The 23,410-nt window shown below is 32.9% G+C and overlaps 1 protein-coding gene across 1 annotated transcript; it reads left to right on the forward strand.

Moving 5' to 3' along the window:
• Positions 1 to 1,432: 1,432 nt before the first annotated feature.
• On the forward strand, positions 1,433 to 8,604 carry LOC104890158 (conserved oligomeric Golgi complex subunit 1). The gene is made up of 6 exons (XM_010675543.4): positions 1,433 to 3,881; positions 4,129 to 4,323; positions 5,246 to 5,514; positions 5,629 to 5,808; positions 6,139 to 6,316; positions 7,848 to 8,604. Exons 1-6 carry the CDS (start codon positions 1,686 to 1,688, stop codon positions 8,007 to 8,009), a joined length of 3,180 nt encoding a protein of 1,059 aa, XP_010673845.1. The 5' UTR covers positions 1,433 to 1,685; the 3' UTR covers positions 8,010 to 8,604.
• Positions 8,605 to 23,410: the final 14,806 nt, after the last annotated feature.

Genomic DNA, 23,410 nt, shown 5'->3' on the forward strand with positions numbered 1-23,410 from the left:
TCAATCATGGTCGGTCTTCTCAGAAGAAAAAGGATGAGATGCGATCAAAAAATGTGGCTTTGAGTGAGGAAAACACAAACAGTTTCGTGCCTTCAGCTGAATTTCCGCCATCAATTCCCACTTCCGCAGATGGTTTTGATTCATCAGGTCAGAGTATAAAGAGTGCAAAAATCAATCATGGTCGGACTTCTCCGAAGAAAAAGGAAGAGATGAGATCAACAAACAACAAAGAGTGTAGAGGAGAGAGAAAGAACGAAGATCCCCTTGTGAAGAGGAAGGGGGAAGATCGCATGAAATTACTTGAGATTTCCACCATTCACAACAAATTGAGGTTCGAAGTTTTCTTCATGAAATTCTTAATTTCAGTCTTCATTCTTTTCCTATTTTCCATTTTCAGTTGGTTATTTTTTTTGTTTCAATTGGTTATTGTTTTGTTTCAGTTAGTTATTGTCTTGTTTCAGTTGGACTTTGTTTCGTAATATGTGTACCAATTGAAAGAAATAATAGACCAACTAAAATAAATAATGGACCAACTGAAACAAATAATAGACCAATTGAAACAAATAATAGACCAACTGAAAGAAATAATTGGCCAACTAAAAGAAATAATGGACCAACTGAAAGAAATAATGGACCAACTAAAAAAAATGGAAACCAACTGAAAAAAATTGAAACCAACTGAAAAAAAATAAAACCAACTGAAAGTCGTCCGACCAAAGATTATGGTTGGACGGTCTGACACAATACCTTCTCTTTGGTTATTTACTTGTTTCTCCCATTTTATCACGATTCAAGGATAATGGCATATTCCTTTTATTTCGATATAAGTAGCAAATATCATGGTTTTGAATTTTGATCACTCACTGTGTCATCTACTTCCTTTCACGATGTCACAATTTCAAACCTTACGGCAACCACACTTATCCTAGGGCTCAAGGTAACACATATATCATGTATTAAGATCGATTTTAAATAATACTCCATAGATATTCATATTTCTCTACGAATATAAAATCTCTAATAAATCATGATAAGTACATGTCCCCCACGGCCCACGTATATTAGGTATTCTCCTTATAAGGATTAAGGAGGATGAGGGAGAGGTGGTAACTCATTGGAGCATACCGAATTTCAGGATATTGCACAAGGTTCAAATCCTCATTCCAACAATATGTTAGAACATTTACTTGTAGTGACAATGGAATTTTAAGCATGTTATATTCTACGCGGCTTAACCTTGTATCCATCCTAAGAGCTGGTGTGCCTTGAAGGCTGGTAATACAGTAGGGGTTGGTCTCGTTTGTGACCACCCAGTCCCACAAGTGGACCAGGTACCCATAAGCAACCTACTTAACCCAAGACCCGTATACAAACCCAATTACCGACATTACCCACCCATTTCACAAAATCATAAAACAAGTACTTTGATCAAAATCTCATCAAAATAACAAAAATAATAAAAAAGAGGTTTAAACTCTTTAGTAATTAAGCAACCAAAATTGGAGCTCACTCTCCAATCTCAGATCACCAATTGATATCATCATCACTCATCTTCTTCCCCAAATCTCACATTCAAATCCCTAATATTTTCAATTCATCACATTTCATCTCCAATTTAGGTTTAATGTGTTACTAATTCCTGCAATTTTTGGAGTTTTTCTCTCTCCTCGGAATTCAATTCAACAATGAGAGCTTCATCGGAGAATCACTCGGCGGCGATGGCGTCAGGAGCAGGTTTTCGTGAAGCAGAAACGCTGTTTCGCGCGAAACCAGTTTCGGAGATTCGAAACGTGGAAATGAACACGAGGAAACAGATCGAAGACAAGAAAGAAGAGCTTCGTCAGCTGATCGGAAATCGTTACAGAGATTTGATTGATTCAGCTGATTCAATTTTATTGATGAAATCTTCATGTGAGTCGATTTCTTCTAATATTTCATCGATCTCTGATTCTATACATTCTCTCTCATCTGCCGTGAGCCCTAAGTTATCGTCTAACCCTAACCCTAATCGGTTTAAAATTTACGGCATTGCGAGTAGGGTGAAGTATTTAGTTGATACGCCGGAGAATATTTGGGGATGTTTGGATGAATTTATGTTTTTGGAGTCTAGTGCTAGGTATGTTAGGGCGAAATTGGTGTATCAAGGGTTGAATTTGGTGGGACATGATGGAGGGATGATTTTGAATAAGAATTTTCCATTGTTGAATCATCAGTGGCAGATTGTTGAGAGTTTTAAGGCTCAGATTTCGCAGCGGAGTCGAGAGAGGTTGTTGGTGATGTTGGATAAGGAGGAGAGTGATGTTTGGAAGTTACCAATTGGGGCATTTGCTGATGCTCTTGCTGGAGTTGCGATTATCGATGAACTCGATCCGGAGCTGGCTTTTGGGTTGTTTTTGGACTCTAGGAAGAGTTGGATTTTGCAGAAGTTGAGTAATTTTGATGATAATGCTGTGGTTCCTGTGCTTTGTGAGGTGACAAGAATAATTCAGGTGACGATAGCGCATGTTGGGGAGATGTTTTTGCAAGTTTTGAATGATATGCCTTTGTTTTATAAGGTGATTTTGGAGTCGCCACCTGCTGCGCAGTTGTTTGGTGGGATTCTTAATCCAGATGAAGAGGTGAGGCTGTGGAGTGAGTTTAGGGATAAGGTGGAATCAATCATGGTGATTCTTGATCGGGAGTTTATTGCAAAGGCGTGTTCTAGATGGCTGAGGGAGTGTGGGAGAGAGATTGTGAAGAAGATTGATGGGAGGTGTCTCATTGATGTGATCCCAAATGGAGCAGAACTCGCTTCGGCTGAGAAGCTCATACGGGAGACTATGGAGAGTAAAGATGTGTTTGAAGGGAGCTTGGAGTGGCTGAAGAGCGTATTTGGTTCTGATATTGAGCTTCCTTGGAGCAGGACTAGGGAACTTGTCTTGGAGGAGAATGTCGACCTCTGGGATGAGATTTTTGAGGATGCTTTTGTTTCGAGGATGAAAGTTATCATTGAGTCAGCGTTCAGAAATTTGACTGGGGCTGTAAACGTCTCAGACTCAATTCGGGCGGTTGGAGGCAATTTTGATGATAAGAGTGACTTTGGAGCATATTTAAACAGAGCCTCCGCTGATGGCGGGGTTTGGTTTATTGAGCCTAATGTTAGAAAGGGAGGTATTGTCCCTGGCATAAAGGCCTTACACGAGGAGTTTGACTTTGGCAGTTGTTTAAGTGCGTATTTTGGGCCAGAGGCTAGCCAAATTAGGGATGCAGTAGATAGCTGTTGCTATAATGTGCTGGAGGACTTGCTATATTTTTTAGAATCTCCAAAAGCACCTTTGAGGTTGAAAGACCTGGCACCATATTTGCAAAATAAATGCTATGAGAGCTTGTCCACTATCCTGACAGATTTAACGAATGAACTCGAGAATTTGCGTGCTGCCCTTGACAATGTCAAGAAGGGAGGCAAGTTTCCGCCACCAGCTGCAATTGTTGAGAGATCACTTTTTATTGGAAGGCTGCTGTTTGCCTTTCGAAACCACTCAAAGCACATCCCAGTGGTTTTAGGCTCGCCTAGAGTTTGGGTGAATGAAATTGTTGCTTCAGGTTCAGAGACATTACCTTCATCATCAAGGTACTCTAGGTTCTTTGTGGACTCTTCAACACCTGATAGCCCAAAGCCATTGTTAAACAACTCTAAGAGACAAATGTCGCTTGCTGCTAATGCTCTCTTTGGAGTAAATGATACTACAAGCCCAAAACTTGGTGAACTTACAAGCAGCATGAGAGATCTCTCTATTGCAGCTCATGGTTTGTGGATTTCATGGGTATCTGATGAGCTCGCAAATGTCCTCTCTGAAGATCTCAGAGTGGATGATGCGTTATCAGCTGCAAACCCTTTGCGTGTAAGTGGTCTCTGCCATGCTATTTATGGCTAGGTTTTTATTGAATTGATTGGTAATGGTGCTGATCTCATATTTGTCTCACACTCTCACCTATTATGTATTCTTGTACTTATTTGTTAGATATTAACCTACATTACCTTATGCCGATTCTGTATTTATTTCCTACTCTTTTTTTCCAGAGCTATTCATAATTCCTGTTTGGCTACTAGAAGTTAAATGTTTTTTTACTTTTTTTTTTTTTGGTCAGGGCTGGGAGCAGGTAGTAGTTAAGCAAGATCAATCAAGTGAAAGTGATTCAGAGATGAAGATATTGCTTCCATCCATGCCTTCTTTGTATATTTGTTCCTTTTTATTTAGAGCATGTGAAGAAGCTCATCGTATTGGAGGCCATGTTCTAGACAAAACTATTCTGCAGCGATTTGCAAAGAGACTACTGGAAAAGGTAAGCGCTTATTAGGCCAAGATAACATCTACCAGTCAATATTTCAGCTGTTTTTATGCTCTAAAAGTTAGTACATGTTTTTCTTCCCTTTTGGCTGATCGATTATTAAGAAAAAGAAATAAAAGTGGTATTGGCTTCAAGACCCTTCTTGATAGTGCTGACACCCACACTCTGATTAGTGACTATTATCATTTGTCACCAGCAATAGATCATGATCGCACTAGTTCACCTTATAAGTTATAACTAGTGCCAGACCCTGCTTTGGGGGGTTTCAGAATTCAGATGGCTATGTCGCCTCGAGTCTAGTGCAACCTTAAGGAAATACTTAGACACGAGCTGTAAATTTCCTTTAAGTACTATGTGAGGTATATAGCATGGATGCTTTGAATAACTATGCGTGCTGAAGGCTGTCAAGCCACGGCGATTATATGAATCATGTTGTCATAGTCTTCAATATCTCAATCTGAAGTAATCTCAGAAACCAACTATGACTAGTCTTATGAGACAATTGGTGCAAGACCTAGATTTTTTTTTGCCGCTTTTATGCCAATTGCTTAGACAAACAATATGCAATTTGGCAAAAGTGAGCAAACAATTTCAGTTAATTGAAGGAATTTGTTTGATCTTAATACAATTATCTATAGATAGCTCAACTGTAGCTGCCTATTATACCTTGGCCAAATTCTAGCTCGTTTATGAAAATGTTGGAGCTCCTATGCTCAGTACTGTGATCAACCCTGCTTTGATTTTTGATGATATGCTTTTGCTGCTTTATTTTGTTTTTCTGGTGGTATTCCAGTTTATCACTTTGTTGTTACTACTTTCTAATAGCTTTTCGGCAGCCCTATGGCTTGAACACTCTTCTTAATTTTTGGGATTTTAGTTTTTTTTTCTTCATATTTTACTCATGAAATTTGTTTAGGTGATTGGAATTTACGATGACCTTGACACTAGTGGAGTGCAAACTTCAGAAAAAGGAATCTTACAAGTTCTGTTAGATTTGAGATTTGCTGCTGATGTTCTTTCTGGATATGATTCCACTGTGAGTGAGGGATTATCGAAAAGTCCATCAACAAAGTTTAACTACAGGAGGAAGCAGGATAGGAGCACAACCAAGTCAGCTACTAGAGAGCGAATTGATGATCTAATCAACCGCTTCTCGCAGAGGCTGGATCCAATCGATTGGCAAACGTAAGTGCAATTGTGATCATAATTGTGATGTTTAGACATTTCTGTTACCAATCTTGAGTTTATAATAAGTATATCTTTCAGTATCTAATGCGGTTTTCTTGGTTATTCGTGTAGATTTGAACCATACCTTTGGGAAAATGAGAAGCAGTCTTATTTGAGACATGCAATCCTCTTTGGTTTCTTTGTTCAACTTAATCGCATGTATACAGACACTGTTCAGAAACTTCCAACTAATTCAGAGTCAAATATAATGAGATGCTCCACCGTTCCAAGATTCAAATACCTTCCCATCAGGTCTTGTATACTAATCTATTCTGGAATATTGTGAATGTTTTAATGTCCTTCGCTGTCATTGAGCTCGCCTAATTCACTAATCTCCTTGCAAATTGCGACCCCTAAAAGATTGTTTTGTACAGGCAAATGGTATATTTTTAGGTTAATTAGACAAACCTAGGTCATGAATTGTGTTCATGTCCCCATTCTCATACCGAGAATTAGGTAACATTGGTCAAGCTTGGTAATTTGTTTTGTGTTGATTCTTGGTTGTTAAATTAGTCTGTATAGCACCTGAGGGAAGTATAGTCCATCTCTTTCTGATCCTCCAAGTTTTTTTTTTTGTTGCAGTGCACCTGCGTTGTCTTCTAGGGCTGTTGCCAAGGCACCAATTCGGACTTCTTCTGATGACGTATCATCAAGAAGTCCGTGGAAAGCTTATACGAATGGAGAGTTTTCTCCAAAGGCTTCTTTGGATGACAATTCAAGTTTTGGTGTGGCAGCCCCATTTCTAAAGTCCTTCATGCAGGTATGCTTCTCAATTTTCAAAGTCATTAAACTAGTTGTTTGTCTTAGAGAGATATTTGAGCAAAAATTTCTCTAGTCTAAAATGGATAAATCTATGTTTTACTGTTCTTGGTGGTCAATTCCTCATCCCATTCGGCAGGTGGTTGGTGGGGGTGGGGGAGTGAGTGAATCATCTTTTGCGTTGATAAGCCTGAGGAGATTTTGGGGCACTAGCAGATGTTTGTGCAGATGATGTTGTATGTAGCATTATTAATTAGCTAGTAGTGCTTAATCATCCATAACATCGAATGAGTGTAATTGTAGAGTATTCAGATGCATACTGTATGAGTTTGCTTTTGGTTTAGCTCAACAAAGCAAGAATCGAGTCAAAGTATGCATCTAAAAACCACACGTTTTAAACCGTATATCAGTATGCCATTGCTACATTTCAGATTAGCATATAGTAATTGGCATACAGTGTTCCTGGTAACCGTTCCTGGGCAGATGATCTGCTTCTTTTTGAACCCTGTAACCGTGGCTCACTGTCTTTCATGATCGTACTATTGTCCTGTCTCTTTGTTTGTGGTTGCGGATTCTGGGGTTGGGCTTTGCACCAATTCTGCACCATTAGTCTTCAGACCATTTTGATTCGGTCATTTGCAAGGATCTGTGGTAAGCATTTGTTGCTGGCTTGGCAAGCAGTGATGTGGTTTGTGAATCTTCGAGCACTTTTCGACTTTGTGTAGTTGTGAACCTGTCTGTAAATATGTCTCAAAGCTCATTGATCCACTAGTGAATATCGAGCAGTAATGAACTTAACTTCACAAGGTGTTGCTACTTGCAATTTTTTGCCTGTAAGCATGACCTTACCTTCAAGCAATATTATTGACTGGTGCTGGCCTACTGAGCTTCATCTGACATCAAACTGCATCTGTGTTTGTGTCGTAATTTCTTGAATAACAGTACTTAATTATGGTTTGATGTGGTTTGTGAATCTCCCATCAGTTTTCCCCTTTGTGTAGTCGCAAACCTATCCTGTGAATGTGTCTCAATGCTCATTGATGGTCCATTGGTGAATACTGACCACAATTTCCATGTCAATTTTCTACACTAAGTGTGTTGCAAAGTTTTTGCCTGTATCAACACAACCTTAATTCCAAGCAACATTATTAAGTGGCCCCGGCCTACTGAGCTTCATCTCACGTTAAATCACATCTGTTTGTGTCTCTATTTTCTTGAACAACAGTGTTATGCATTGTATAAGTTTCTTGATGATGTTCTGCCTTGATCTTGAATGAGTTTGTAAACCTATATTGGTATGATTCGACATGTCTATAAATAAATATGGGAAATTCATTTTTTATTAAAAAAGTAATTAATATATAATGAACATTGTTTCGTCCTCTTACTTGAAAGGATAACCGAGAGACGTTTGGGTCCATCTATTTCTCTGTCTCCGTGAACTTGGATTGACAATTATTTTTGGTCCTATTTCAAAGCGAAATGTTGAAAAAAAGACATGATAATGATTGTAACTTGTGTTTATATACCAGGTTGGGAGTAGATTTGGAGAGGGAACATTTAAATTGGGTTCAATGCTAACGGATACGCGGTTCAAGGATAAATCAGCTGCTTCCATGTCATTTGGTGATATTCTACCTGTCCAAGCTGCAGGCCTCTTATCATCATTTACAGCCACCAGATCTGACTCTTAAATGATCATAGTGAATCACGAGTCATATCTCTTACATCTCTTACCAAATGTCATACATTTTCAGAGAACCTTATGTCTATTTGAGATCCGGCCAAGTCTTTTAGGATTGGTATTAAAAGTTGGTCTCAATTTGCAAGTATCACATGACCATGTGTAGATAACGTCCATTACATATTGGGCGGAACGAATATGTGAGTTGGTTTTGCTCCGCTTACTATGGACTGTATGCTCCGTTTACTGTGGACTGTCTGCTCCATATTGGAGTGTTGGATCCTACCAGTCCTTGTACCGGTTGATGTCATCGAGCAAGCATGTGGATATTTACTTTCAATGCCAGCATCCAAGTTAAGCCCAGATTGTATGGTGTTCTTCCTCCCTCCCCTGAACACATATGCTGCTAGCCTAGTAGGCGTTTTGGGAAGGCAACAATTGTATACCAAAAGAGAAATATAGTCTGATGTAATGTTATAGTTCTATAGAAAATTTATTCGTTAATTTGGTGGGAGTATTTCATTTTTGAATCAAAGTTGCATGGTTGTACATTAAACAGCACGAATGTAGTATAGTCAGTCATTATATGTCTTTGGTTTTTGTAATGCTGCCCATGATTTTTGTTGTTTTTCTTAAGTCAATAATGGTAACTTTTCTAACTCCCTTTAAATCGCAAGCAAATGCTTGGGGTATGAATCAAATCCTTGACTTCACTTGGGAAGATGGAAAAGTTAAGCTCTTGAGTAAACCTCAATTCCTATTCTCTGGTTCGTGTATATGAACTTTTCATTGCTTTTCGCCAGAATCAACTTTTCATAGAATGTATAGATACATATATAGATTTTGGTATCAATATGGAAATATTTTTTAAAAAAATTTAATGTATTCTTTCAAAAAATGGATTTCTATTCGAAGAGTTTATCCGAGTGATTCACAAACGACGAAAATCTCTCTTTTGCCTTTGAAAGGTTTGTTTTAAATTGTCAAGTTGCTAATAATTAGTCACCAAGATCTGATTATGAGTTATTAAATGGTAAGATAAAATAAAAATTCGCAATTTGACGGTCAGCCATAAATCCGATTATATTCATTGAGATCTGTTGACTTTGTATACCATGATAAGGCATTCTGATTGTAGCATAACCTTTTCATAGTTTATTAAAGCATAACGTCTTGTAGCTGGTAGGTAAACATAGTTTATTAGACCGCAATCGGACATTCTGATTGTGTGTGTGGAGGGAGGATATGAAGAGAATCTTCACCCTCTAAAGAGACTAGTAGGACATGTACATATAAAAATGTTTATGGAAGCGCGTTTTTGTGAATTTTTTGCCTCCAAAGTAGGATATATATGAATATATAAGAACGTCTATGGTAACAACTAACATGTTTATGTGGAATTTCCACCCCTTAAAGCTTCTCTAGTAGGATACACATACTTCATGGAAGCTTATATATGTTTATGAAATGGGAAACATGGTATATATAGGTGATGGAGTTTGGATAGGAGACAAGTTATTGTTAGGATATGATTTGAGCTTCTCCTTTGGATAACAGATTATCATGAAACCATTACAATTCGCAAACGCAAAGTTATCCAATGGCCTTAAATTCGTTTATCGCCAAAATGGAGGCCCACAATTGCACAATGTTCATCAAAATGGGCCTCTCCAACTAGCAACACTCAAAATTATTTCAGTGAAACAAATACACAGAAATAAAACCAAAAATTATCTTTATTTTATAAGTCAACCGTTGATGTGTTTGATGTTTACATAATAAAGATACTAAAAAGAATATATTTACTCTCAAAATGATTAAGTTAAATTAAATTGATTTGAAAAAAGATGCATGAAATATTATCTGAATGGTATTTTTTTTCTTGTATTTCAAATATTTCGAATAGTACCAAATAAATTATTAGGCGTTCTTTTAATGGTTTCAGTCCCTGCGGGATTATTAACAGTTCCTTATCTGTGGATTTTGCATGCACGTGACTATTTAATGTTTGCTAAATAGAAATGATGTTAATTTTTTATTCAGAGAAACTTTAATTTGTGAATAGTTTTTCTTACATATTGTTTGATGAGGATATTAGGTGTGATAATATAATTTTGCTTTAGCACGCATCACATGTATATAAGAATAATTTCAATTATACGAACTTTGAAATGTGGTCATGTGGTGTAGACGTGTAGTCATAGTCTCACCGATCTTGAAAGGCAAAAAAAAAAAATCATTGTTCCAAAATGCTTGTAATATTTTAGTTTTTATATATGTTTGTTAAAGTAAAATTTTTAACTATTAATATCTTTTATATTCTATTATTAGAAGTTATAGTATTTTAATTTTTTTAATTAATATAGCGAGACTAGTCTAACAATTTTTTACATAATAGTATTAATTTTAGAAGTAATCAAAATTAATATATGAATGATAGAAAAGTTCAAATATTACATATAATTTGTTAGGGAGAAAGTATGCTAAAATTACGATGTTCGAGAAGGTGAAATTAGCATGAAATGTTCCTCTCATCAAGATTCACCGACTATAGTTTTATGATAAATTTTTGCTGTACAATACATTGCTTGAATAGTACTCTGCGTGGCTAAGCTGCTTTCTATAGAATACAGCTTGCAAATTATTACTATTTATACACATTACTACAAATATATCAAACAAAATGAGTATAGTGAGTTTTATTTTAGCTGGCACTCGTATAAGTTTCATGCATATAGAAAGACTAGGATGTTGTATTAAAAAAATGAATTCACGTGTGACGTGTGTGCTTTTCTTCTTGTTGAAATAAAATATACTCCCTCCGTCCCAATTTATTTGCTACAAGCACTTTTTCAAAATGACATCCTCTTATATTTTAGGATATTGTATTAAAGAAATGAATTTACTTTACGTTTAATTCATATGATTCTGATATGAAATATGAATTTAGAATCAGTAAGATTTATATTTAGCATTTGTTAAATAAATTGATAGACTTAAAATCCATACCTCAAACTAAAAAGGTATCAGGTTTAGAAATTCAAGAGGAGGTGGGTATGGCTTGTACCGATATCTCTAGGTATAAAATAAAAGAAAACATTTCATTTTCAAATAAATCCAAACACGTGATATTAGGTATCAAGTTCCAAGTTTATACTACTTTGATTTCATTTTTGATTCTAAATTCATACCAATATGTGAACCAAAATACAGACAAATTTATAGTAGTATGTAAGAGGAGATCATTAAATAAGGATTCAGCTTCCCATAGATATGGTAGGTACCCATCCAGGATTTGGTCTCTGTCTATAACAAAGGGAATTTCACAATTGTGCAATAGTACTCTCCCCATTCTGAATAAGTATATTAATATTATTCAAAAAAAAAAAACTGAAAAAATCACGAGAAGTTAGAATACCGGCCCAATTATTTATAGTAAAATATCTAAATCAACATTCTTTCTACCTTAAGATTACAGTTAACACGAGACATTTGCAAACTATTCGAGGTCTACTTGTGCAAAACCCGACTTGGTCAAATCTCACCTCGAGATGCAAAAGAGTCGAGCTAGCTTGAATTCGACTCGCGTCATTTATACCTCTATATTCAAGACATCAACTGTCAAAATATATACTTATTAGTTATTTTTTTAGGATAAGGAGAATTCCCTTGCAAAACGACTTTACGACCAATAGGTCAATTTTAATCTTCACACATATAATTAGTTATGTATTAATACATATAATAAAAAGCTACCAAGGATGTCTTGGCCTAGTGGTTAAGATTGAGGTACTGTGAACGATAGGTCACAGGTTCGAATCCCCCCCTCCCCTTCTTTGTACTTTGTACCGCCTTCGTGGCTCATATGGATAAAAAAAAAAAAAGCTCATTATTTGAAACTGTACTTTAAAACAAGTTAATTAACAAGGTCATAAATTGTTTCTTTTTTTTATTGTAAATCTATGTGTCCTCTAAGAAGTTTCTATATTAGATGTTTTTTTTTATCCATATGACTATATGAGTCACGAATGCAGTACAAAGTACAAAGAAGGGAGGAGGGATTCCAAGTTCCAACTTGTGACCTATCATTCACAATACCTCAATCTTAACCACTAGGTCAAGACATCCTTGGTGCATTTTTTATACTAAATGTGAATATACGGAATAAGATCTACATCGTTGTCCTTTGCAACACTTCAAAATAGAAAAACAAAGTGAACACAAAGCATCATTTATTATGTCTAATTTTTTTTGATGCTGACCTAAATACAGCCTTGTTAATCATACTTCATTAGTGAAATAAATTAAAATTAACTACTAATATAGCTTTGAACAGAATGAAAACTACAAGTAGAGTACTTTGATGTGGATTGTAGTAAGAAGGAGAAAATGACAAAGCATAAGAGGCCACATACTAGAAAGTTGCGCAACATAACATAAAGCCATCATCTCATTCTTCAAAATATAGTCAAGTCAACATGCTTTTTCTCTGTGTAATGAGTGGCAAATTTTCATGGAAAGTAATGTGTTCAGTTGCATACATTTGCACTGTACGTTGTTTCATTCTCCAATTATTCTTTTGCATATTAGCACCAACTTTTACGCCTCATATTAGAAGAAATAAAGTTACTTCATAGGTTCTAATTTAGTATAAAATGTTATAAGACTGTCTTATAATAACTTGTTCTTATTGTAAGATATTGTGAGATGGCGAGGGGACTTGAGATAACTTAGCATCTTTGGGTCATTTAAAGTAAAAGTAGTCCATTTAAGATAAAAATGTGATTCGTTATTTAACTCGAAAAGACTGTTTGACAGCAAAATGTGAAGTGGGCTTATAATAATTTTATTGTAAGGCGATCTTATACTAGACTTACTATTTAGTTGCCAAGTTGTTTTTTTTAGTGTGGTACGAGTACTACTAATTATTCAAATCATTACTTTTTTCAAGACTTCAATTATAATTAAGGCCCGGTTTTTTTGGACTTATTTTCAGTTAATTTCAATTCAGTTAGTTTCCTCTTACAATTTTGGACTTATTTTCAGTTAATTTCAGTTTAATTAGTTTTTTTGAACTTACTTTTTTCAAGACTTTAGTTCAGTCAGATCAAAAGAACGGGGCCTAAAATATGTAAATGATATGTAGTTTAGTTGGTAAAACTTTATAGGGATACTAATACCCAAAATTAAACCTATAATCATATATTTTCTATATCACTGCTTTTAGTCGTTTTCTAACACCAAAATATAATTTCTTATATGATTGTAATGCATTATCGTACATAATTCTATACATGTATGTTTGTTAATAACCATCAACTAACGTGTGGCACTTATATAACTATATATGTAAGTGTTTGTGTATGAATAATTAAATCTTGATCATGCTTGATTTTAATTCTTATATATTGATAAAAAAAATATATGGTCAAATTTTGTAAAATCTAATCAATATAGGAGTACTTATTTGAAAATTGTGGCATTAAGATTATGGTATTTTTTTTTATTCTAAAGTAATTCTAAATCGTTATATTTTACCTAGTCATAATTGGTACAATATCACCCTCCAAAAAAAAAAATTCTCCTCTCATTCCTTAGAGAAAGTCAAAATACAGATACCTCCTTCGTTCTAAAATAAATGAAACACTTACCATTTTAACTTTTATGTCATTTTAAAATAAATAAAACGTTAACATTTATTTGGTATTCACTTCACTCTATCTCTCTACTCATTACATAGATCCGTCCTTTTTTTCTATCTCTCTTCTCTCATAAATTTCCGTAGCAATGCCAGTATATTTCATTTAAAATAAAACGTATACGGACATGTTCTCCCCAACTTATTTTCAGTTCAATTCAATTTAATTCAGTTCGATTCACATATCACTATTCATTTCAGTTCGGTTCGGTTCAATTCAATTCAACTATTTTATGCCGAAAAGAACAGACCCGTAGTATTACAAATTATTTGAGAATTCATAAAAAAAAAGAATTAAGATTTAGTACGTTTTTCATGGGGGTTAGGAGGGGGACAAAAGGGATGTATTTAAGGAGATGATGAGAGACATAAATAAATAAAAGAAAGAACACCTGTCAATAATCTGTCATCCCCACTCGTGTTGTTCCTTTCCTTCTTTTATTTTTGTTTTTGGTAATTCTAATTTAATTTGTTTGGTGTGTTTGAAAACTGTACTAGTATATATTATTACTATTACTCCCTCCGTCTTTTTTTATTTGCTACAAGCACTTTTTCACAAAGACCAAGGAGGGAGTGGGGACCATTGACATAAATGGAATTAACAAAAAAGCAAATAGGTAAATTGTGGGACCTATGTATTATATATGGAAACATTTACAAAATCAAGAAGGGAGTGATGGCAATTTTGTAAATAAAGTGTGGGACCTATGTACTATATATGGAAATATTTGCAAATGTAGCAAATAAATTGAAACACCCCTAAATGGCAAAATGTAGCAAATAAAAAAAGACGGAGTACTATAATTTGTTATTTGTGGTGCCAAATTCCAAGACATATTATAGAGTAGCTCTTAGGGGAATAGTCAAGAGAGTCTAACGATGATATAAAATCAGATTGAGACTTTTTGTATTTTCTGAAAGACTTGATTTGATTGGATTTATTCTTATGTTTATTACTAGTAGTACAAAATAAATACATAAAAAAAAAATTGACAGCAGAAAAACGATCATATGAAAGGTCAAGATTTGATCGATGTGTCACTTCTATTTTTAAGACAAAAGAGCAGGGGATAATACTATATACTCTTATTTTTGCCAGGGTTTCATTCTGTCTTGGCAACGTCCAATTTAATGCTATACCATTGAGTTGGCTAAATCCCACCATTATTAATTACTACATTGGATTTCTTTCTTTTTTCTTCTTTTCTTACTACTTACCTTTCATATTGTTAGCTAGGGTATCTAACTATCTATGAATTTAGGGGTTAACAAGTATCTGATCAAGTCGATCCGATTCGATTTTTCGGATATCCGATGTGATTTTTTAGTTTTCGATTTGGATATTTAAAAAAATTTGTAACGAATACGGATCGTAATTTTTCGTTTTCAGATATCTGAAAATATCCTAAAATGGAGTTTTTTCGGATATTCGATGCGAAATATCTTTTTTCAAGGTTGGATATTTGAAATATCGGATTATCCGATCCGAAATTTGGTTTATGAACTTTTCTTTTGAAAATTTCATTTTTTTTTTTTGTTTTTGGATATCCGATCCGATGCAATCTGAAAATTTTCGGAGAGCATTTTTTCCGGTCCGAAATTTCGGATCATATCGGATATCCAAAATGAACACCCCTGTCTATAATATTGGAAGTTAATTTATAAGCATTTCTTATTATTATTTTTGAAATATATTAGTAAAACTTCTGAAAATTTGTTATTCAAAAATACAATTTAATATAAATGTAGCAATATCTTACCAGTGGACAATTTTTTTCCTCATATATGTCATAATTGTTGATGGTGAAATTTTTGTCTCTATGACAAAGATATTCCAAATGGAAATTGCAAGAATGGAGTATTATAGGTTATTGTAGATGTACCCCTTCTATCTTGTACTCACTTCATTATTTTTTAATTTACTCATTTTAATTTGGAGAAATTCAAGGAGAAAGTTCAAAGTATGACAAATAAGCTGAAAAGAGCAACTGCAACGTGGATTAAAATATTAAAAAGAGGATGAAATAGGTGGAAAAAGAGGAGAAAATTGATGGGACATGTTACTAAGAATAAAAAGAATAACGGTGTAGGTAAAAAAAAAGATCAATAAGGAAAGTGTTAAAAAGAAATGAATATAGTAATACTTAAAGCATCTTTCATTTAGAGTGTTCAAGACACATCTTTAACCACTAACATTTTTATTTATATTAATTGAGATATTGAAAAGTCGAGACTTTTATAATACATATTGAAACAAATCAAAAGGGATACATAATGATGTACGGAGTATAAATTATGATAAAAGTTGATGATTTTTAGTTTCGAAAAGCAGACTGTAAAAAATATTGTAAGTAGGAGGGGATAGTAGCAATTTCAATAAAGATATGCTTTTTAGTTTTGTTTGATTTTGTTTATATTTATGATATATATATATATATATATATAATATATATATATATATATATATATATATATATATATATATATATATATATATAAGAAAAAGTGCATTTAGTAATAAGAGTTGGTAATGGTACAAAAAGAGAATAAATGTTGGGGATCATGCAAGAGTCAGGATCAAAGACACGCCCCGAAATAAATGCAAGGGATGGATAATATGAAAGGGGGCCTGTTATTAATTTCTTGCATTTAATTTGATAATGTCATGAAAAATATTTTAAATCACAACATATTAGTGTTGGATATATATCCAATTTTTAGAACAATCTCTTTCATTTCATGTCTCAATACTCTCAACCCCCTTCCTCCTCTTTTTCTAGTCAAAAAATATTAAAAGAGATAGTCTAATTTTAATATAAAAGTAAACGTAGTCATTAAATGGATTAAATTAGTCACCGAAATAAATTAACCTAGTCATTATTGGACTAATTCTATTTTTAATTTTGAGTTTATCATTGCCTAATTTTAATTTAACGTAGATGTACAGTCTCTTACAAGACAAACTCTTTTCTAGTTAAAGCAGTAGGGATTTTATTTGCATGGCTAATTTCAGCTAAATTTATGAACTAGAGACATAATGAGATTCTTAACACATCAATGACGAGTAACTGAAATTTTTAAAGGTACTTTTAATCATTTTGACAAGTAATTTATTAAGGATTGAGGTAATTTGACTTAAAGATGATCTGACATGTTTTTCTAAATAAGGATTTGAATATATTTTATGCGTGTGTTTTTCTATTTTTCTGTCTTATTTCTTAGCTCAAAAAAATATTTTAATATTAGCTACTTAAACAATTACTTTTACCAAAGAAAGAAAGTAGTAATCAATTAATTTATCAGTTTCAGATGATGTATTTTCAAATCCAACCAATATATTAATTACAATTTCTTATTTAATTAGAACTATCAAAGTTAACCTAAATTTCTAATATTCTTCATATGCATACTTCAAATGGTTTGAATATTCAAACAACAATTTTTTTGGTTATTGTTCCGTATGTAAAATGAATTGGCAATCCTGAAAAGAGTCCGTCAAGAACAGTTATGTTAAACTGTGGATAGTGACGAAATTACATGGTTGCATAAAAATATATACCATCCTCTAAATCAAGAGACTAAAACTTAAGAGACTTTAAATTAAGCTAGTAGTAGTAATAGTAGCTTTTAGCAGCAATATTGCATGGAAGTAGCTAGGGCATGATTGTGAATTGTGGCAGGATCTGATATCAGAAATATTTGACTTCATTTTGTTTAAGAAAGAGTCAACTAAAGATCAGTGTGTTATCAAGAGGAAAAAAAAAGGTTCTGTCAAAATAGGTCAGGGTTGCCAAATTTTCATAACCCAACCACCTTCAACAGAAGGAAATAAGAGAAAAAGGCACACCAAAACCCCAAAAGAGGCATCTTGTCATAAACTGCTATATTGATCTAAATATACTTTGATAGTAGCTAGCAACTGCTATATTTCCTCCGTTTTCTTTTAGATGTTATACTTTTCAAATCACGGACTCTTAGGTAATTTTTGGAGAGGAGAGAGATAGAGAGAATGAAAAACAAAAGGGTCTCATGTGAACATGTGATAGGAGAAAGATAGAGAGAAGTTATTACCCAAAATAAAAGTGTAACATCTAATTTAAAACTTCCTAAAATAGAAAATGTAACATCTAAAAAAAACGGAGGAAGTATTATAAAATAAATTGGTTTCTTTTTGGGAAAAGCTAAATACAGCCCTTAGGGCTGCATATAAGAACCTATAAATGGAAATTATTTTGTAAAACAAGCATTAATGACCTTGATAAATGCATGCTTTTTGTCATAAATAACCAACTTTATACTAGTTTAGGAAAGGTATTAAATGCTTATATGCAGCCCTAAGGGCTGCATTTAGCATTACCCTTTTTTTATTTATGTATCTAAGTTATATTTTATGCGATGATGCGACATAATTACAATATAAAAAAAAGTAAAATGAAAATTTGTTTTACCAGAATATTGTAAATCGATATGAAATATTTTAGTATTGGTGCAAAAAGTTAAGTCAGATGTTAGCTTAGCCGTTGGGACTTTAAATCTTGTTAAATGTTATTTATGATTAGTTATGAACTTGAGGATGAAATTTAACAATGTCAAAGACTATTGTAAAAGGAGCAATTTCATCCAACAAAACACAATATGAAATGAACTATCACCATTCGGTTTACAATTCATATTATTTTTCATATTTTGATAACTATTCTCCGATATAAAGATTTAATAATAAAACAAATAGATATATCATAGAGTTAAGGCTTGTTCTTTGCATCTCCTATATTTCATGTGTTCTATTCAACTTATTTTTGCTTATCTGACTTATTAAATCTTATCAAAACTTATTTTGTGAGAGCAATATCAAACTTTATTTTGCTCAATTGAACTTATTTGAACTTTTTAGTTTTTATTAGACATAATATCAATATTTTTTGCGATAAGCACTGAAAATAGAGTGAATAGATCAAACGGCCCCATTGTCTTTTATTTTAGAAAAACAATAATATATCAATGATTATTAATCAGGGTCAAAAAAATTTATGTAATTTAATATGGATAAGTTTCGACAAGTTAAATTCAAAGAAAGTAATACCTTAGGTTGATATATGAACTTGGTCAAAGGTTCATATACAAGATGCAAATAAGTTTCAATAAGGTCTTGGATCTTTTGTACTACTTATTTTCAATTTGATTCAGTTCAGTTTCTCTTTCTCGTAGTTTAATTTAGTTTGGTCCAGACTTTCTCTCATGTTGACCTTTCTTATAATTTAATTTGGTTCAATTTCTTACAATTTAGATTAATTTCTCCTAGTCCAAAAGAACGCGAACTAACTAAAAAATAAGTTAAATAGAAGCTGGGGGGAAATAACAGAAGAAGAGGGAGTTTAGAGCGCATGCGAGGGGAAATGCGTCAGCTAAAGAGATGGATGGATCAAATCAAAGTATGAAAGGAGAGCATTTAAAGGGGGGCAAAATGCCATCATTGCTGCAAGTACGTCATCATTATTATGATTATGTTCATGCAAATTATCTTTTTTATTTTTCATATTGTGAAATTATTTTGACTACGTATTCTTATTCAATGACAAGATATCAGATACTTGGACTCTGTTTCAGTGTTTTGCTTTTATAACCCTTGTCTTTCTCTGTTCTTTGTAATAGTGCTAGCAAAACTAACCATATATTCATACTTTATTTGTTTAAAAATAGTTGAATCGTTGCATGTTTTTACGTTTGCTGATACATGGTTTCAAACGTTAATATCTTCCATTGTTAATGAGTAAAAATTATAAAAAAATAATAAAAAAAAACCTTGTAGTTGGTGGTACAAACTACACCCCACCCCATAGTTATTGGTGTTTAGGCTACTTGTCATAGTTGTTAGTGTTGGGTGATAGAGTATAGATCTATTCCTGGGGCCTCAACCATCAGCTTAAACTTTTGGTTGAGTTAGTCCTTTGACATGGTATCAAGAGCCAGCGTGACAAAAAGGTCACGGGTTTGAATTTCATCCACCCCTCCTTTCTTAGTGGAATATTTCGCGCCAGGTATGAGGGAGGCCTGTGCTGCATCCACACTTCAAGCCCAAAGGGCTCTTGCGTGAGGGGGCGTGATAGAGTATAGATCTATTCATGGGGCCTCAACCATCAGCTTAAACTTTTGGTTGAGTTGGTCCTTTGACATTGGATGCACACGAGCTATATTTTAGGGTATTGAGGTCAATTTTACCTTTTTAAAATGAGGACAACATTTCATATGTTTACATTATTGTCTGTCTAATTTGTAACCAAATTCAATAATTTTTTACTACATGATGTAGGAAGTCCTTATTAATTGTTTTAAGGATGTCCCTAATAGGGAAAATGGTGAATAAGAAAAATGGAGGTAGTGGTTTGTAGAGTAGTGATTTCTTCATGTTTTAATACATTACATGCATTATATGATTTTTTTAGGTCAAAGTTTGTAAATTTTGCTTGTATCTTAATAATATTAATATAATTATTATGAGTTATAAAAAAAATATATATATATAATTTTTATCATGCACGACACATGTTAAATTCATTCCCATATTATTTTTTCAAAATGTCAACTTATATAATTGTTATCACATATTTAGAGATAATTTGATATTAGTCAAAGATTTGTGTGGTTACCATAAATGATGTACAAATATCAATCAAAACAAATAGTTATGCTCAAATGGAATAACAATTAATAAAAAAGTGAAGTAAGTAAACATATAAAAATGTAAGTTTGTAAAAAAAATTGTCCTTTACTACTTTCTCTCATATTTTAAGGTCATTGGAATTTGAATGAGAGCATTACAGAGCATTGCAGTAGTACTAGTGAGTCATAAATGTCATCCCCTGCATTGCCTTCCAACCCCCCTAATCTCTCTGCCTCTGCAACGGTCTGTCATTGCCTCTCCCTAATGGAAAGGACCGGAATTAATAGTTCCACTTTTCTTCTAAAGTTTCTTTGTTTTTTTTATCTATATGAGTCGCGAAAACAGTAAAGTATAAAGAAAAGGAGAAGGCGAGGGTGAATTCGAACTTGTGACTTATTAAATACAGCACCTCAATCTTAACCACTAGGCCAAGACATCTTTGGTTTGTGGAGCTTCTTTGTTAGTGAATATATATTAAAAAAATGGAATATATTTCATCCGTTCTTTTTCTATTACAACAATTGAATTTTCACGCTTGCCGATGCGCACGTTCAACTATTAATATATTTAATTATGTACTTTTTAGTAAAAATTGAAAATTTTTGATACTTTGAAGGTATATGTCGAGACGAATCTAACAATATCTCATATGACTAGTATATTTTTTCTTATGTAAAAATCACAATAGATAGTTAAAGGGTGGTTATGGATAGTGTAACTTTCTCATTGTTGCAATAGAAAAAAAAAGGAGGAAGTATTACTTATTTGGAGTAACATTAGTTATGGTCTTATGGAGTACTTGCATGCATGTTACTCTCTCATTATTCTCATACCTTTCCTAGTCCAAAAAATGGTTTTAAACTTTTAATATATCTGACCTGAGTTATCTTAAAAATAAGATGAAGGAGGTCAACTTGAGGAGATAAGAGAAATTTCTCAAATAATCCCATGAGGTTTAGTTTAATCTCTATTTCCTAAATCTCGGGGATACAAATTGAAAAGTGATAACTGATGGTACTACTCCACAACTTCAACCTATATATCTAACCTGAGTGTAACAATAATCATTGATACATTTTGTAAAATGATATACTTTAGTGTCAATAGATGTTATTTAAGTTATTTAATTCTTAATTATTACGTAATAATTTAATTAACTTGTAGTTATATAAGACTCTTAATGTTGCATATATCATTCTCAATTTTAATTTTTTTTTTGATCTAATATGATGATTTTATTGTTTTGACCTTATAAAAAATTATACTATGAAATACTATATTAGAGCTTTGAAAGCATTTACCTGGCTATTAATTTTCTCATACTCACTTATTTAAATCTTATTCTATTATCGTCCTTCTATAGTTTGTTAAATCTTATTTTTGCTCGTCTGATCATATAGGTTTTTGTAGATCAAATTCATGTGAATCAGGAGTACTATTTTAATGCACTTATATTTATAATTAATAATTAGAATATGATTAAACTAACCCCCTATATGCTTAATTCTATAATGTTAGGTATAGAAGAAAAGAGGAGGTAGTGTAGATATGCTAGTATTAATTATTTACTTAAGTTGTTGTGTACTTGTAGAGCTGTTTTAAGTAATTATGCATGGAGTGTAACAGTAATAATACTAGACATTCAAACTCAAATATGCTGAAATGGCATTTAAGTTATGCATATCATATGCATTTATAATTAAGCTTTTGGATTGAAATGCAATAAGTATATCTAGGAAGATTGCATTCAATTTTTGAAATCTTTGTCCTGCCCACTAATATTTCATCATCATGGCCCTGAAATCAACTAACCAGTTATAGCTAGCTAGCAGTATACATTAATATGTGCAATGCTATAATATACTTGAATGGATTATAAATAAAGATGCTCCCTTTTTAGGAATATTTCAAGCTTGATCAACGTATGCATGGAAATGTGAGATTCAAGCAAACGAGGAAATAAGGAATCATTTATTCATCTAAACAAAGAGAAGATTATCATCTCCATCTAAATCATATATGTGCTACTTTAAATACTCATTATTTAGGGTTCGTTCAGCATCACTGTAAGTTTTCAGTTTTTGGTTTTATGAATACAAAAATCATATGATATATGGGGGGTAATAAACTTAAAATTAGTCATACTTATATTAAACATGTGAATTTTGAAAACCGACAACTTAAAACTACTTTTTTTGGTTTCCATATTTTTGTTTTTGATTTTCAAAAAAAAATTGAAAACTAGAAACAAAAAAAGATAATGAACGAGCCCTTAAATATTTAAGTGCTTTTAATTTTAGATAATCTATTGGTATCATTAATTGTCCATAATTTCTAAATAGGTTTTTTTTTAAAATCTAGATCATCTTCCATGACACGGTCACGCACTCAAGTAGTAATCCGACGTTATAATTAACAACTAGTATATATGTATTACTCCATCCGTTTCCTAAAGATCTTCCCACTTACTGTTCCTACAGATACCAAGAAAAATCAAGTTGTATGGGGCATGGTGTGAGTAAAGTAGGAGAGAGAAAGGGGTTAAGATAAATAAACAAATAAAAAGGGGTTAAAGTAGGAGAGAGAAAGGGAGTAAAATTGAATTAATAATGTAATGGTGGACCATATGATAGTGACATAAGAGGGTAAATAGGGAAATTTATTTTGCCAAATAAGGAATAAAGCAAAAGAGAGAAGATCTTTTGGAAACACCCTTAAACGGAAAGAGGGAAGATCTTTAGGAAACGGATGGAGTATCAAATAAAGATGCTCCCTTTTTTCTTTTGATGATTCAACCAAAATGTTACAATTAATGTTCTTTCACCAATTATTCTCCATTCTCTCTCATAAAATCATCTTTTTCCATACAACATTTATTGAATTTAACAAAAAATCTTTACTATCTCTCTTAGATTCTACTTGCATAAATTACCGTAGATTAAGGGAAATGAAAACTATATTTTGGGATGGATGGAGTAGTACTTAAATTGTGTGTTCAGGAGAAAAAATTTCAATTATTGATTTTTTTTATTTTTCACTAAGGCGCTTGTTG

The sequence above is a fragment of the Beta vulgaris genome, chromosome 4, assembly GCF_026745355.1.
Source record: "Beta vulgaris subsp. vulgaris cultivar EL10 chromosome 4, EL10.2, whole genome shotgun sequence".
Lineage (NCBI taxonomy): Eukaryota > Viridiplantae > Streptophyta > Magnoliopsida > Caryophyllales > Amaranthaceae > Beta > Beta vulgaris.

Excerpts from the sequence above, each read along its gene's own strand:
- LOC104890158 (XM_010675543.4), top strand. The coding sequence starts at position 1,686 with ATGAGAGCTTCATCGGAGAATCACTCGGCGGCGATGGCGTCAGGAGCA. Across the intron at positions 3,882-4,128 it reads CAGCTGCAAACCCTTTGCGT|GGCTGGGAGCAGGTAGTAGT; the intron begins GTAAGTGGTCTC and ends TTTTTTGGTCAG. Across the intron at positions 6,317-7,847 it reads TTCTAAAGTCCTTCATGCAG|GTTGGGAGTAGATTTGGAGA; the intron begins GTATGCTTCTCA and ends TTTATATACCAG.